This window comes from Pinus tabuliformis, chromosome 4_2, assembly GCF_031772625.1.
Source record: "Pinus tabuliformis cultivar Carrire ecotype Pingquan chromosome 4_2, CPIR1, whole genome shotgun sequence".
Taxonomy (NCBI): domain Eukaryota; kingdom Viridiplantae; phylum Streptophyta; class Pinopsida; order Pinales; family Pinaceae; genus Pinus; species Pinus tabuliformis.
Genome location: NC_142304.1, coordinates 941444787 through 941459849, shown reverse-complemented (window position 1 = coordinate 941459849; position 15063 = coordinate 941444787). Strand labels below are relative to the sequence as shown.

At 38.7% G+C, this 15063-nt stretch overlaps 2 protein-coding genes, 1 long non-coding RNA gene and 1 pseudogene across 3 annotated transcripts; 3 read left to right on the top strand and 1 right to left on the bottom strand.

Moving 5' to 3' along the window:
- Positions 1-5785: 5785 nt before the first annotated feature.
- On the bottom strand, positions 5786-6862 carry LOC149172789 (uncharacterized). The gene has a single exon (XM_089426463.1). The coding sequence runs from the start codon at positions 6860-6862 to the stop codon at positions 5786-5788; it is 1077 nt and encodes a 358-aa protein (XP_089282589.1).
- A 1550-nt stretch (positions 6863-8412) lies between these two features.
- Positions 8413-9229, top strand: LOC149172788 (uncharacterized). Its single transcript, XR_016259645.1, has 2 exons — positions 8413-8777; positions 9037-9229. It is a non-coding gene; the product is annotated as an uncharacterized LOC149172788 (long non-coding RNA).
- Positions 9230-9796: 567 nt separating this feature from the next.
- On the top strand, positions 9797-13352 carry LOC149172787 (DNA mismatch repair protein PMS1 pseudogene; annotated as a pseudogene).
- Positions 13353-13619: 267 nt separating this feature from the next.
- LOC149172786 (ASI1-immunoprecipitated protein 3-like) lies at positions 13620-14474 on the top strand. The gene has a single exon (XM_089426462.1). The coding sequence runs from the start codon at positions 13620-13622 to the stop codon at positions 14472-14474; it is 855 nt and encodes a 284-aa protein (XP_089282588.1).
- Positions 14475-15063: the final 589 nt, after the last annotated feature.

The following is a 15063-nucleotide window of genomic DNA, read 5'->3' as shown; positions in this document are numbered from 1 at the left end:
GATAAACCTTCTGGATCCATACCAGACGAAAGTCAAAAGGTCGAGGCGGCAGTTGACCCGGTCTTGCCTTCAGAGGTTTTATCTTCAAATGATACAGTCACTGAAAAGAACAAGGATGACACCGTCCAAATTCTTTTCATAAGCACAGACTCCAACGAACATTGGGGCAATTTACCCGTTCCTTTACCGCAGGAAGGAAGTTCGTCAGAGTCGTACCCGGCCGTCTATTCGGTCCCGCCTCCAAGCAACCTAGTTGTCTCCTTCGACTGGAATCAACTAGGCAGACCCCGTTTACCAGCTAGTGTACCATTCCGAATTATTGTTCAAATATATAGAATGGTTATGGCTGGTACCATCATAGATGAGGGGGCTTCTGTGAGTATCCTTTCCTCAACTGCTTGGAAAGCGCTTGGTTCGCCATCGCTTTTGCCTGAGATGAGAAATCTGACAGGCTTTGATAAAGGAACCACTCAACCTTTAGGGATCCTTCCCGATGTGCCCATAACATTGAGAAGGAAAACCGTTCGCATGAACGTAATGGTAGTTCAAGGACCCCTAGATTATAATCTACTCCTTGGACGAGACTATATTTATTGCATGGGAGTAATTGTCTCCTCACTCTTTAGAGTAATGTGTTTTCCGCACGAAGGAAGAGTGGTCAAGCTCGTGGACTAGCTTTCATTTCCCGGATCATGCATAGAAAATAGTCATATACCGTCCCTAAATGGTCTTTTCACGCAAGAAATGCCTCAATCTCCAGTCTGTCCTCCCGATGAGTGCGAGTAATTCGGAGGGATATGACTGAAACCCAGGGGGCATGCATCCTGGTCTGCTTCGGCAGGAAAACTTCGAGTATAGGGTAGGTTTCCGCGGGAGAATATGACTAGTCTGTACCCCCGTCCGTGATTGGAAGAGGGGGTTATTCTAGAACAAGATTCTCTTGTCAAAGTTATGAGAGTTGGTGGGCATCGTCGCTCACCTTTGTTTATCTCGGTAGACATCGCCAAAGAAGTGTTTTGTTTGCGCCGCGAATAGAACAATCTTTGGGTAACCTGTAAGAGGTAGGCCTCTCTCGGTAAAACAAATGTTTTGGCGGAAAGAAGTAGAGGTAACCTTGAAACTCTGTTTTATACCTGGGGTCATGCAAACCTTTTGGAGTGCAAGCAAAGAGCGATCATTTATCTGTTTTTTGGATTGATCGTCACCTAACTTGCATAAAGAAAGGATGTGGGGCAAAACTCTAAAAGTTGTCATTTTTTATATGAGACATTCTTATCATATGACTGGATTAATCGAGTAGTGTTACCGCAAGGTTCAAGCTCGTTAAAAAATAAACCCGCACCGAGCAAATGTTTCCACCCACGTTTAAGCTCGTTTAAAAATGAACTATTCCCTGGTAAATAACCATCGTGAATGAAGTACTTCAGCCATTAAAGCCTTGGTCGTGTTTGCACCGTCACCTCCACTTTTTCAATGGCCAATCATTCACCTCCATTTGATTGTTTACCCATTTTGAGGAACAGTTGCGAAGAGTGATTTCACTAGCCATCCTTGTGACACTGCCGTGATTGAAAAATTCCAAACCTTACTTGGAATCAGCTGCTACCCATTTTATCACTCGTTCCTCAAAAGACGAGTCTCCTTTAAGCTCTTTTCAACTGACTCGTAAAATATGAAAAGATTGCCGAGTCCTTGGCCTTCCAGCTCATTAAAGGGACAGGAAGTGCTATCCCTCCTCTAGATTTTAATCTTTTTGGACCTGAGGGATTATTACACAAAAAGATTGAGCGCTTGTTTTGTTCGGCTCGTTAAAGCTATCGAAGATTCATCCCTTCTGTATTGTTTTATACTTTTTCGGACTTAAGGGATTAGATGACGAAAAAGGAATTTTGGAGTTACCTTTACGTACCTTTTCAGACTCTCTAAAAATGAAAAGGACCGAGTTATCTTTGTCGTTAAACTCGTTAAAAAGATTAATAGCGACAAAGTTGTCTTTAGACGAGAACGAGTTTCACTATCGCTAGGCTCGTTAAAACATAGCGATGGGTTTGCCCAAAGGGAAAATTATAGAACAAGCATATGTTATCCTCCTCAAGCTTGATAAAAATAAAGAGGTACTGGTCAGCAATGACTGGGGAAAAATTGGGAAGAAAACTCAAAGAATCTTTATTGGTAGCAAGTCACTCTTGAACATGACACTTCCGCTCCGTGTCCGAGTCGGGTTGGGTTGTTTCATTCACCGGTCACATCGCCATGGTCACGCCATACCATCCACATTTGGGGTTAATGCTACCAATCCATCACATCAGTGTCGCCGATATGTTCAAGAGAAGTCATCCAGAGAAGTCACCTGTGTCCCACCCACTACCATACATTATACTCCATTCTTTCATGACCGCCACCGTGAACCATATATCATCAGATCGTTTTCACCTCCATCAAAATCATTTGCTCCGTTCCGTGTCATTGATGTGGGATTCATTAAGGCCCTCCTATGACGGATCACTTCTTGTTGACATCAGCTCATTATCCAAGAAGTTGGTCTAGGGACACCCCATTCAGTACTTTGAAGCTTGCATGCCTCAATGGCAAGTTTCTCACTTCTGGCAACAGGTTCACATCAATGACCTTCGACCGAAAGATTTTGCGTGGTGTTCGACGCCAAGTCCTTTATTCACACCACATGAATTGTACTGCAGTACCTTGAGGATCATTATCATTATCGATGATTCCTCTCGCGCTTGTTAACAGTTTACATCATTGACTGGTAATCAAGCGATGTCTTTCCATGTTCGACTTCAAAACATTTCTCACATGGATCGACTTGTACTTCGAGTGAAGATCGGACGAGATTGAAGACCCCGGATCTAGTTTCATCCATCCGGGCTGCGATATATATTCAGGGAAATAAAGACATTAAAATGTACAACATTGCAGCACAGATAATCATCCTACCAAAAGGATGATGGCTCTATCAGAATCATCAGTCTACCATCAGACGATTGTCTGTCCTATGTACATGAAAATGAATTTATAAAGCTGAGCATGGGAATGCCCTTCTCAGCTAGATCATGAAAACAGTATGAAGATAATCTATTGTATTCTATCTTATTACAGGTCACCTCCCAGCATTGAAAGAACTTCGGATCCTCATAATAAAGCATTTCACCCGATTAACGGCCTCATACTTTAGGGGGCAACTGTTATAGACATTTTTGTGCCTTGCAGCTCCAAGCATGAAATGTCCATAAACCAAGGGCTCCTAAGTCCCTAAAAGTGTTGTTCTAACCCCTAAAGGAACAAGGTCAACAAATTACAGCTTCTCCCAGAAGTTCTCCACCAGAAACTGCTCAGAATAAGTCAAAACAGGATCATTTCAGCTGCTCCACTAGCTAAGTGCATTGCATAGCACCTAAATCCACTGGCTAGGTGCGTTGAAACGCACCTAAATGCACTATGAGGGTGCGTTGAGCGGGAAATGACAAATGGAAGTGTCATTCCGCAAGGTGGAGAGACAATGGAAGCTTCTAGAATCTTCTCCTATGACACTTGCCTCACTGAATTCGACCAAGGATGAGTAAGAGGCTTTCAGTCTCCGAGTGGAAGCAAGAACTGACAGAGAGAAGCCACTAATCAAATCACAAGCTGACTCATCCTCCTTGCATACATCTATATATGGATCCCTCATCCCAGAGATCCAGAGGCTGGAATTTTGCACATTGTAAGGAATTGTTGTTGGTTTTGAGACACATATCAGAGAATTGGGTGATCTATGCTTTGTTGGAGGTGAAGAGGGGCTTCTTTGCTGGGAGGTTGATGCTGGGTCAGGAATCATCAGTTGTAACTCCTCCTAGATCTTCTTGTATATCAATAAAAACTATTTGAGTTTCTCCTCCATGCTTTTGTATCATTGATGCTTGTTACATTTGTATGGTTAACTTAAATCTGATCCTAAGTTATTTATGAATATAAATCCATGTCTTTGTATAGTTTTCTTCTTCTGTGATCTTACAGGTACTTGGTGAAGCTGGGAAAGTAAGGGAGCAGGTAGCTGTAAGCTGTCAAAGAGGAGAGAGATTGGATCAAAGGACTAGCGCAAGACACAGGTTGGTTCTTCCTATTCCTCTTTATTTATAGTTCATAAAGGAGATACAAAAGTAGTTTTTCTCTGTTTGTTTCTAAGGCAGCTGTCACACCTTAGTGGGATAGAGCAGTTCTAAATAGACACTTTTCCCGGTAACACTTAGATCCATCTTAATTCTAGGTCTACCAAGTGCTGAGAGGGATAAATAGATTTCATCCCTCCAAGAGTGGTAGAAGTGGAGTTAAGATGGATAAAGGTTGGTTTTTATGATAATGAAGATATTGAATAGACTTATGAAATTATATTATGAAAAACATCTTAAGGTGAATGGTTAAAGCTACATTTAGTCACTTCACAAAATTTAGTAAAAAATACCAATATCTCCATTAATATTGGTTTTTCTGATTTAACCAAAAAAAAAAATTCAAAACAGTGAAATCTTATCACTCTTTCCGCATCACCCTTGTAGAAGAGAGATAGTTAGTGCCCATATTTCCCACCATTTTTCAAATGTTCTCAATATGATATCTTCATGAAAAAGTTAAGGTACTGATGTTGGATTAGTTGTTTGAAAAATACGCTGGTTTGTACAACCTTTCATCTTCTCTGTTATTCTTAATTTGTCATAATGATCTGTAGGGGTTGGGCCAGTGCTTGAAAAATATGCTGGTTTGTACAACCTTTCATCTTCTCTATTTTTCTTAATTTGTTGTAATGATCTGTAGGGGTTGGGCCAGTGCACCATATTGTCCTAAAAGGCGGAGATTGTGCACCAAAAAGGAAATTAATCCACATGTTACAACGTTGTTAAAAAATTCAAGACGTATGAAGGTAGTGAATTATGCTAATAAGAAATTTAGATTGGGAGAGACATAATTAAATTTTATTATTTAATTGAAGATTTCCAATTAAAATAATAATAAATCTATATGTATATATTAATATATTGATTGGAAGGCTTCTGACAACAATCACTTCTTTCCATTAGATCCCCTTTAGGCCTTTGGGATACCTACTACTTTCTTATATTATATAGTTGGGGCTTGCTACTTGTTGGTGTGTTGGGGTAAAAAAAAATGTGTTTTTTTTTTTTGTTTTTGTTTTTTTTTTTTAATCTCATAGTTGGAGTCTATGGAATAAGAAAGAAATTTGATAGCTTGACAAAAGTGGTACAAAATATGTTTTTTTTTATCTCATAGTTGGACTCTATGGAATAAGAAAGAAATTTGATTGCTTGACAAAAGTGGTAGAGAAAAGATTAATCTCTCCTACCTTAATAGAACTGGTGGTCAAGATCAACACCTACAAGAACTTTGTTGTGGAATATTATCAAAACTAATAGAAGGATATGAAAGAGTGTATAGTGAGAACCTTGACAAACATGGCCACTGAAACTTGCAACATTGTTTGTAGGAAGAGAAAATTATGTTTCTTTTTTCCAAACATTTTTTTTTTCCCACTGGAAAAATCCGTAACTTTCATTATATTAAGAAAATTACATATAGTAGATGCCGTTGGCATATGCTGTAGTGTTCATACAAAATCCACCACGCAGGGTGATGTATCAAAGCATATACAAAAAAGAGATAGAACATATATGAGTCTGGCTGTATAGCCTGTTCGAGATCTCGCAGGATCTATTTGCATACAATATGATATTCATCTATGTACAGTTATTCATCAAAGACAAAAAATACTACATTACTGTCGGTTACCGGGACTGTTGTCCCGCTGATCTCTCTGATCTATGTATGGCTTGTGAAAAAACCTGAATTCTTCAGTCCCCTGCTGCTCCACAATTAGCCATTCGCCTCTGGGAAGTATCGTGGCCTCTTTGGATAATTTGTCAGCCTCGCTGTTATGTTCTCTATAAATGTGTAGACAAGAGAAATGATTAAATGCTGCCTTGAGTGTAAGTGCATCATATAATATATTGCTGAGAGTGTGTGAATGACATATAGTGGCATTATTGATCCAATTAACAATAGTCATTGAGTCCCCGAATATGTTTAGGTTTGTACACTGTTGTGTCAATGAGTAATGCATTAGATTTCGAATGGCCAAGAGCTCTACGTAATTATTTGATCCTCTGCCGAATCCCATTTTTACAAAATATCTATGGTGTTCATTGATATGCAGAACAAATCCACCCCCACATCCCGTTTGATTTGCTGCCCCATCGAAGAAGGCCCACGGGGTCGATTTATCGATAATGGGCTGAGGCTGAATCGTCCTGGTTCGAGTGGGGGGGGGGGGGTCAGGTAATTCGTGGTACGTGGCAATGATTTTTGCTTCTGTACGGGGCCAACACACAGCCTGATCCTCGAAAATGACTCGATTCCGCGCTAACCATATGTGCCAGGTTGCCACGAGGGGAAGGTTTAAGAGCTTGGAGCCCGGGTGGCAGTGAGTCCAGGCAGTCCACGCACCCGAAATGTCATCCCCATTCCAGTTCCCCGTAATTCCAAGATGAATGGAGATGTTGTTCCATAGAGTGAGTACTGCCGGGCAATGAATGAAAATGTGGACCGATGTCTCTGATGCCGCTTTGCAAAATGAACACCAGGATGGTCCATAGATGGATCTGCGAGTAAGGTGTTCGCCCGTGGGAATGATATCTTTGAGGACACACCAGAAAAATAATCTGGTGCGTGGAGGTGCATTCAGCTTCCAAATATCACGCCACCACGATGGCGATGGATCAGGTCTTCTGTGGTTAATAAGTGCGCTGTACCCAAACTTAGGAGCGTAGATACCATTGTCCGCCTTACACCACATAAGTTCATCCGATCCTTGCTTGATGCGGATATGGGATTCGTTTAATGCAAGAACATATTCACTCCATTCCTGATGCCACTGCGGTGGAAGGTCAAGTTGCTGAGCCGATTTCCAAGCTTGAGTGAATATGTCTGTGTGCTATTGATCAGCAATATGTGCAAAATTCCGAATGTCTCGATCATGAAGAAATGAAATGAGGTCTCTGTTGAGGATGTGTCTGCCTCCACTATTAATCCATGGATCCAGTCCAATCCTGCCCAGCGTACCATCGTTTATTCTCCAGACTAGATTATCTCGGATGAGGGGAAGGGAGTGTATCAGGGCCTTCCATATTGATGAGCATCCCTTCGATGTCCAAGATGGTAATCTAGCCCAATCCAGAATATTCTGAGGCCAATTTTTTCCAAACATGTATGTTAGTATATTACAATTTAATGAATATTTTTTCCTATTATCATATATGGTTTCATACTTTAACAAAACATTCACCAAGACTTCACTTTTTATTATTCAATGAAAGATTTGCCAATATCTTACAAGATTTTATAATTCAGTGATAGATTCGCCATGACTTTACAAGATAATATAATTTGGTGAGAGATTTGCCAAAAAAATTATATATACATATTATATTATCGATAAAATTGCCTCCCATTTTTCCTATGTATCATAGGGATTCACCCCTTTATTATACATATATATTTAGAGTGGTTCTTAAAATTTTCCTTGGCAGTCTCTTAGAAAATGTAGTTAGCCACCTAGAGATACCAAATACATGGCCAAAATAGAATATGTTAAGGTTGTTTCTCCAGGAAGAGAGAAACTCATATAGGGTACATGTCTAACACATGTTTGGAACTTGTTCTGTTGTAGGACATGTGTCCCAACATGTCACTTGCCTGACATGTGGGATATGGACATGCCCTCTGGAGGGCTGTGTCCTATTACTTAGCTTGTAATCCTAAATCAATTAATAGGTTTTCCTTCCATTAATGTTACAAATGGGCAGGTACTGTTTGCACAAACTGATGAAGTGTAGTTACTTTATCCTATTCGTTGTTTTAAAGGCTTCAATTTTTTTTTACTGGAACCATATTACTGAAATGACTCAAGTGCATGAGTTAAATTGTCCTTCATTTTAGTGTTGACAAACTGGGCTTCTGTCCTTTGATTATTCTAGAATGTAATAATCTTTGTCATTCATGTTATGTAGATTTGAGTATCTCTGCAGATGGATGCATTTTACTATTGAATGGAAAACAATGGTATTTACAATGTACTGAAAGTTGAGTTAATCAACTGCAGGATTCACCTGAGGAATTCATATTCAGAAACAGGGAAGCACTTGAGAGTGAGTATGTTAGTTCCAATCTTCATCATTGGATCGATTTAATATTTGGCTGCAAGCAACGTGGCAAGCCAGTTGTAGAGGTATCATTCTTTTGTATGATCTATTCATGCGACATTTTGCATTGAAATTTAAAACAACATTTTTGTTTGTCAACATTTGATTCTAAAGCTCTAAATTGTTTCTGGGATAGCAGGCTGCCAATGTGTTCTACCATTTAACTTATGAAGGTGCAGTTGATATAGAAGCAATAGAAGATCCATTACAACGGGATGTTGTTGAAGGTCAAATTGAAAATTTTGGGCAGACACCTATCCAGCTTTTTCGGAAAAAGCATCCTAAGCGAGGGCTACCCATGCCCATTGCCCATCCATTATACTATGCACCAGGCTCAATTACACTGACTTCAGTAGTTTCTGCAGGCTTTCAAGAACTGACAGTAATAGTATTTGTTGGTGTGATGGAGTCAACTGTTGCACTTGTAAACCAGGGCTTATCATGTCAGTCAAAATGTGGCTAACCTCACAATTACAGACTGGAGGCAACTTCACCTTTTCGTCTTCACAGGTTTTATAGAAAATCTAATGCTTACAGAACTTAATTTTGGTTTCGCAATTGGATCTTATTTCAGAGCATGTTTCTCCATAAAATAATATGAGTTATTCATTTCCCTGGTACCTAATAGGAGGTGAATGTGGATTGGCCAAATAGCATTGCTAGACAATTTGTATGACGTCCTGTTTTATATTTACTATACTGAATAGTTGTGATGAAAGTCAAATATCTTATCAAATCTGATCTTATCGGTACACATTACTCTTGACAGGAACCATTTTTTGGTATTGGTTCAGATCTTAGTATTCCTCGTAAAATTGGTGGTCCCTTGGCTGAGAACCTTGAGCTTGGGACACAGTGTTTTGCTACCCTACAAGTCCGGTCATCGAGCTTTCTGCTGAGTTGTGGAAATTGGGATAACAGTTTCAGAGTTATATCTTTGAATGATGGATGCATGGTTCAAAGCATAAGGCAACACAAATACCTGGTCAACTGTGTTTCAGGTATTTGACAACTATATTTTCTAGCAATTCTTTTGGACATTTTTGCCTGCTTTTAATTTTTAAAGTCTAGAGTACAACACTGCTTTTTCTATCTCCAAATTCTCTGCCATTATTCTATGTCTGGGACCTGATCGTCTTTGTTAACCTAGTGATCTAGCTATGTGGTTCTCATGTCTTCTTCAACTATTAATTTCTAACATCTTTTTTTTTTTTTTTTGGAGTCCACAATGCAATATCGACAACAACCATTAGCTAAAATGGGCAAAGCCTAGGCTTTTTATTCTCAAGGAGGATGGATATTTTGTACTTCTTTGCCTTGGTATCTATTCTTAAGTGGGTGCTGGTTTGACTTGATTATTCTACATACCTACTTATGCTGTCCATCAACCTACATTTTCTTCTGCTAGTTTTTCTGAGTCCAAATGTTTGCTTCCTACAGGCTATTTTCCTGATTTTGTAGTTTCAGTTCAAGAGAGTGATCTCCCAGAATATCAACTGGCATATTAAAATTTTCTTTCTTAATTTCAGTGGCAATGGATGGGAGTATTGTAGTTACTGGCAGTCATGATACGACAGTTATGGTATGGGAAGTTACTTCGTCTACTAGAATTGTCAATAAGAAAGTCCGAGATGCACAAAATATCCCAGATCGGATTCGGAAAGATCATATTTTATCAGACAACCCTTGCCACATTCTTTGTGGACATGATGATGTTTTCACTTGTGTAGCTGTCTGCGTGGAGCTTGACCTTGTTGTCAGTGGATCTAAAGATTCCAGTTGTATTCTTCATACTTTATGGCATGGTAGGTATGTAAGGTCTATTTATCATCCAAATGGAAGTGCACTATCCAAGATGGTAGTATCACGACATGGTCAAATTGTATTATATTCTAATGATGATCTGAATCTACTTCTTTACTCAATCAACGGGAAACTTCTTGTAACTTCTGAAACAAATGGCCGTATTAATTGCATGGAGCTCAGCAGTTGTGGTGAATTCTTAGTTTGTTCAGGGGATAAAGGACAGATAATATTACAATCCATGCATTCACTTGAAATTGTAAGCCGATATGATGCAATGTGAAAAGTTATTTTGGCCTCCTCGTTTATTCATTAGAAACTCCCCAGTAGCGTAAGAGTAGTCTTCTTCAAAACATTAAATCAAGGAAGTTTGCAACAGGGTAACTAAGTTGGTGATTTATGGATTCAACAAACAACATAGAATGGCCAGCTGAGCAATGGCATATAGTTGCTTCAAGTCTTTTATTTCAAAATATCAAATCACAGGCATTTGCAGCACAGTGTAGCTAAGTTGGCAAATCAGTTTTGGAGTGATAAAATGGATCCAACATTCAACATACATTAGACCAACGAATCCATTGCTTACAATCGCTTCAAGTTATTTTATCAAAGCTTCAAATCTCAGGAGTTTCCATGGTAACTATGTTGGCAGCTTTGTTCTCAAGTAATACAATGGATCCGGCATCCAAAATACATTGGTCATTTGAGCCATGATTCATAGTTTCTTCAGGTCCTTTTTTTTTTCTCATATTTGTTTTCTCGCCTAAATGATCATATGTTTGATTAGTATGGTGTAGATGGGCATTTATTTCTGATGTTATTTTAACAGCAGATGATTTCCACATGCCCTGGTTTACTCATGCAATTTTCATTCTAAAGAAAAAAATACAACTCAAGTGAATCTCTTATTCTAATGCACTAATGTAAATATTCGTTTAAAGATTGGTTGATGTACAAGATACCAAAATGTGACAGATATACAAAACCTTAACTAACATTATAGTTTAGTTTTGGTTGAGAAGGTCATTTTTCAGAACGTCATCTTGTTCCTTACCTGGCTATTATTATTATTATTATTATTTTGTAAGCTTGGTACTACCTTCTCATTTTCGAGTTTTTACATGTCCATTATTCACCCCATTTTCGGGGAGGGTAGCACAAGAATCGAACCCAAGATCTCCGGTTCGGTGAGACTTCATTTCCATGGCCATTGCCACTTGAGCTACCCCATGCGGACATCATCATTATTATAATTATGATTATTATGATTATTATGATTATTATTTTATTTGTTTATTTATTTATTTTAATTTGTACTTGATCCTTGCAGAGGTGGAACTACAACATGTTTTGAAAGGTTCATAGATTGATACATAAATGTGCCTTAAGACCGCCTAACTTGGTATTGGAAGATTAGCATAAGCTTTGAAGAGGACAAATAAGTGACCATGCTACATAAATTCAGTCTACATAGTGAAATTATTTCGAGGACATTGGCAAGGAAGAATGATTCGGCTACCTTTTGTATCATTCCAAGTGAAAATAGAACTGGAATGACTTGCTGAGCTACTGCGTGATGCCTAAAAATTAATCTAGATACTTGTGACAATTTAACAATCAGTTGTACAATTGTCTACTATAATTTATTGCCAAATTCTACACATTCTTTTAATCCAGGGTGCAAGTATGTCTCTATGTCTTTGGTCAGCATTTCAAACTCTAGTTGGGGTGCATGTGTATGGAGATTTGTATTACGTGGATTTGTTTTTTCTTTTTTTTGACTCCTATCTTGTTTAGGAATTCTCCTAGACGTTGGAGGCTGTACACTATTGTCTGACAAGTTTTCACCCTTATTTAAAAACAATCTTGCAGACTAGAGAAGCCAGCCAGCAGTCTCTGCAGTTGATGTAAATATTAATTCTTTGAAGTCACAAGAAACTTCAAATCTAGCCAAATTGTTGTTGTTATAATTATTGGATTGTTTATATGAAGTTCTCACCGATCAGAATTGTCCATAATATCTGCATTTTCAATAGACTTTTCAGACAAGGTAAAGTATAAAACTAAAGTGTTGTTCTGCATTGGACTTTAACGTGCAGATTTTTACTTTATAAGATGCATTGAATACAGGTATTGATACTCATGCAGGTTAATGCTATGTGAAAAATTAATTGGATCATTTTATGTCTGAGGATGGATGGAAGGGCAGATTCAATAATCATCAAACCTATCAATAAAGCAGATGTGCACAGAATATGTTCTGGACAAGTTATTCTAGACCTTTCAAGTGCTGTTAAGGAACTTGTAGAAAATAGCTTGGATGCAGGAGCAAGCAGCATTGAGGTTAAACTAAAAGAGTATGCAGGAGAATCCTTTGAGGTTGGAGATAATGGTTGTGGTATTTCACTTGACAATTATCAGAGTGTGACTCTCAAGTATCATACTTCCAAGATTTCAGCATTTTCTGACCTGCAATAATTGACTTCGTTTGGATTCTAAGGAGAGGCACTAAGTTTAATTTGTGCTTTGGGAGATGTGACCATTGTAACTAGAATAAGGCATGAAAATGTTGGTACACAATTGACAATTGACCATTCAGGTCTGATTTCTTCCCAGAAAAGTATGGCACGTCAGATTGGTACTATTGTTACAGTGACAAAATTGTTTTCATCTTTGCCTGTAAGGTATAAGGAGTTCAGTCGAAATATTTGTTGAGAATATGGCCGACTTCTGTCCCTATTACATTCTTATGCTCTTATTGCCACAGGTGTCCGATTTTTTTGCACTAATGTGACAGGAAAAAATGCCAAGAATGTGGTTTTAAGAACACAAGGAAGTGGTTCCATCAAGGATAATATAGTAACAGTTTTTGGTACCAAGACACTTGCATGTTTAGACCCTTCAGATATATGTGTCTCAGATGGATGTCGTCTTGAAGGATTTTTGTCTAAGCCCGGATCTGGAAGTGGAAGGGCTTCAAGAGATAAATAGTTTGTCCATGTGAATGGTCGCCCTATGGACATGCCAAAAGTGACGAAACTTTTGAATGAGCTATACAAATCTTATAACTCTCAGCAATACCCTATGGTCATCTTAAATTTCATCCTTCTCACTACAACATATGATGTGATTGTAACTCCAGACAAAAGAAAGATATTTCTTCATGATGAAGGTCCTCTTATGTCTACTCTAGGAGAGTCCTTAGAAAAATATTTTGCTCCTAATAAATATACTTATGCTATTGATAACTTTGAAAGTGACTCGCAGTTGAGGCACACATGAAGCCCATTGTTACCATCACAGAATGCAGAATACAGGGAGAAGCAGCCGCATGATAATACACAATGGGAAAGAGGCGTTTGGCTCATGTCTCCCATAACAGTGACGAAGAAGATGATAACAACATTCCTGCTTCTGATCCCACTGCAAAACCCACTTCAGAAAAAGAAAAGGAGAAATACAAAGAAGAGGAGAGATCAAAGGGTAGTGGGTCTGGACCTGAGACCCTTTGGAGAACCCATTAGAAAATCCAGTAGGGGACGAGGCATCATGGTGCATTTTTCTGCATTTGAGCTCGATGGAAGTCGATATGAATTGGAGGACCCTATGTTGGTAACCCCAGAAGAGAAAAGAATCGAGAAGCCATATGTTGCTATAATAAAGGATATAAAGCAAGCAAAAGATGGCTCTCTTGCTGTTATAGGCCAATGGTCTTACCGGCCGGAGGAAGCTAAAAGGAAAGGGGGAGGAAGCTGGCAAGCACATGATGCACGTGAACTATTTTATAGTTTCCATCATGATGAAGTGCCTACGGAATCTGTTATGCACAAATGTGTTGTGCACTTTATTCCACTAAACAAGCAACTTCCTCCCCGCACAAAGCATCTAGGCTTTATTGTGCAACAGGTTTATGACATAGTTGTAATAAAACTTTGGAAATTAACTGACAAATATTATGAATATTCGAAGCAGAAAGAAATTGATTTGCTAGTGAAAAAAAAAACTCGCAAGGCCTTGGGAGAACTCCCTGATGTTGAGTCAGATGAATTTTCCCCTGATCTAGAGGATTCTGAAATGAACAAAAGACAGGTTCAAAGGAAGACCGTGACACTTATAAACACACTTAGAGATGAAGATGCAATAGGGAGATCAAAACTGTTTGGAAAAGCAGAAACACCAGGAAGTTCTATGAATGATGGACAGCGGGGAAATGCTTCTGAGACTTATACCATTCTGTTGAATCAAAATGTACTAACTGGAGTGAAGTCACGTGATAGATGGTTGGATAAAATCATGGAAGGGGTGAAGCATATATGTAGTTTAAATAGATGGATAGATTCTCAAGAAAAAATGCAAGAAGACACTGAAGTGAAAGCTATTGATTCACACATGCAGCCCATTTAAATAGGGAACTTGAAATACAAGATTTCTGAGTTCATGATCTGATTATTCAGATGAATATTGTTTACTACTTCGATGACATGATAAGAAAGATGCTAGGATGGGGATATCAAGAGGGTACTACTTGCTTTGGTTTTGGCTATGACCTTCGATAAAGTAACTAGCTTCAAGGTCCATATTTTGAACCTAAGTTCTGATACCACATGTAAGGTCCCCTCCTAGGGTCCTCTACTAGATCTTTATTCTCTAATTTTACATGAAATAAAAGGGCAATAATTTATTTTTGACAAGGCATTTAAACGATGATAATTTACCATTTAAAATGTAATTCCTACAATTTAAATAGTGAACATTTCATTTCAATCACTTACATGAGTAATATATGCATAGAGGAATACCTGTACCAATAGCCCGGTGGAGATGCCTTTGAGCTGCTGCTCCTACTGGAAATCTCCTCCTAACTACCGACTGGATTTACCTCCCAGCCAACTAGGAAGTAGTTCCTAGCCCAGGAAACCTCCATAGGTTCCCTAGCCCTCCGAGCCTAAGTCCAACCAGATGTAGTGTGTCCACGATGAATAATACTCCCTTC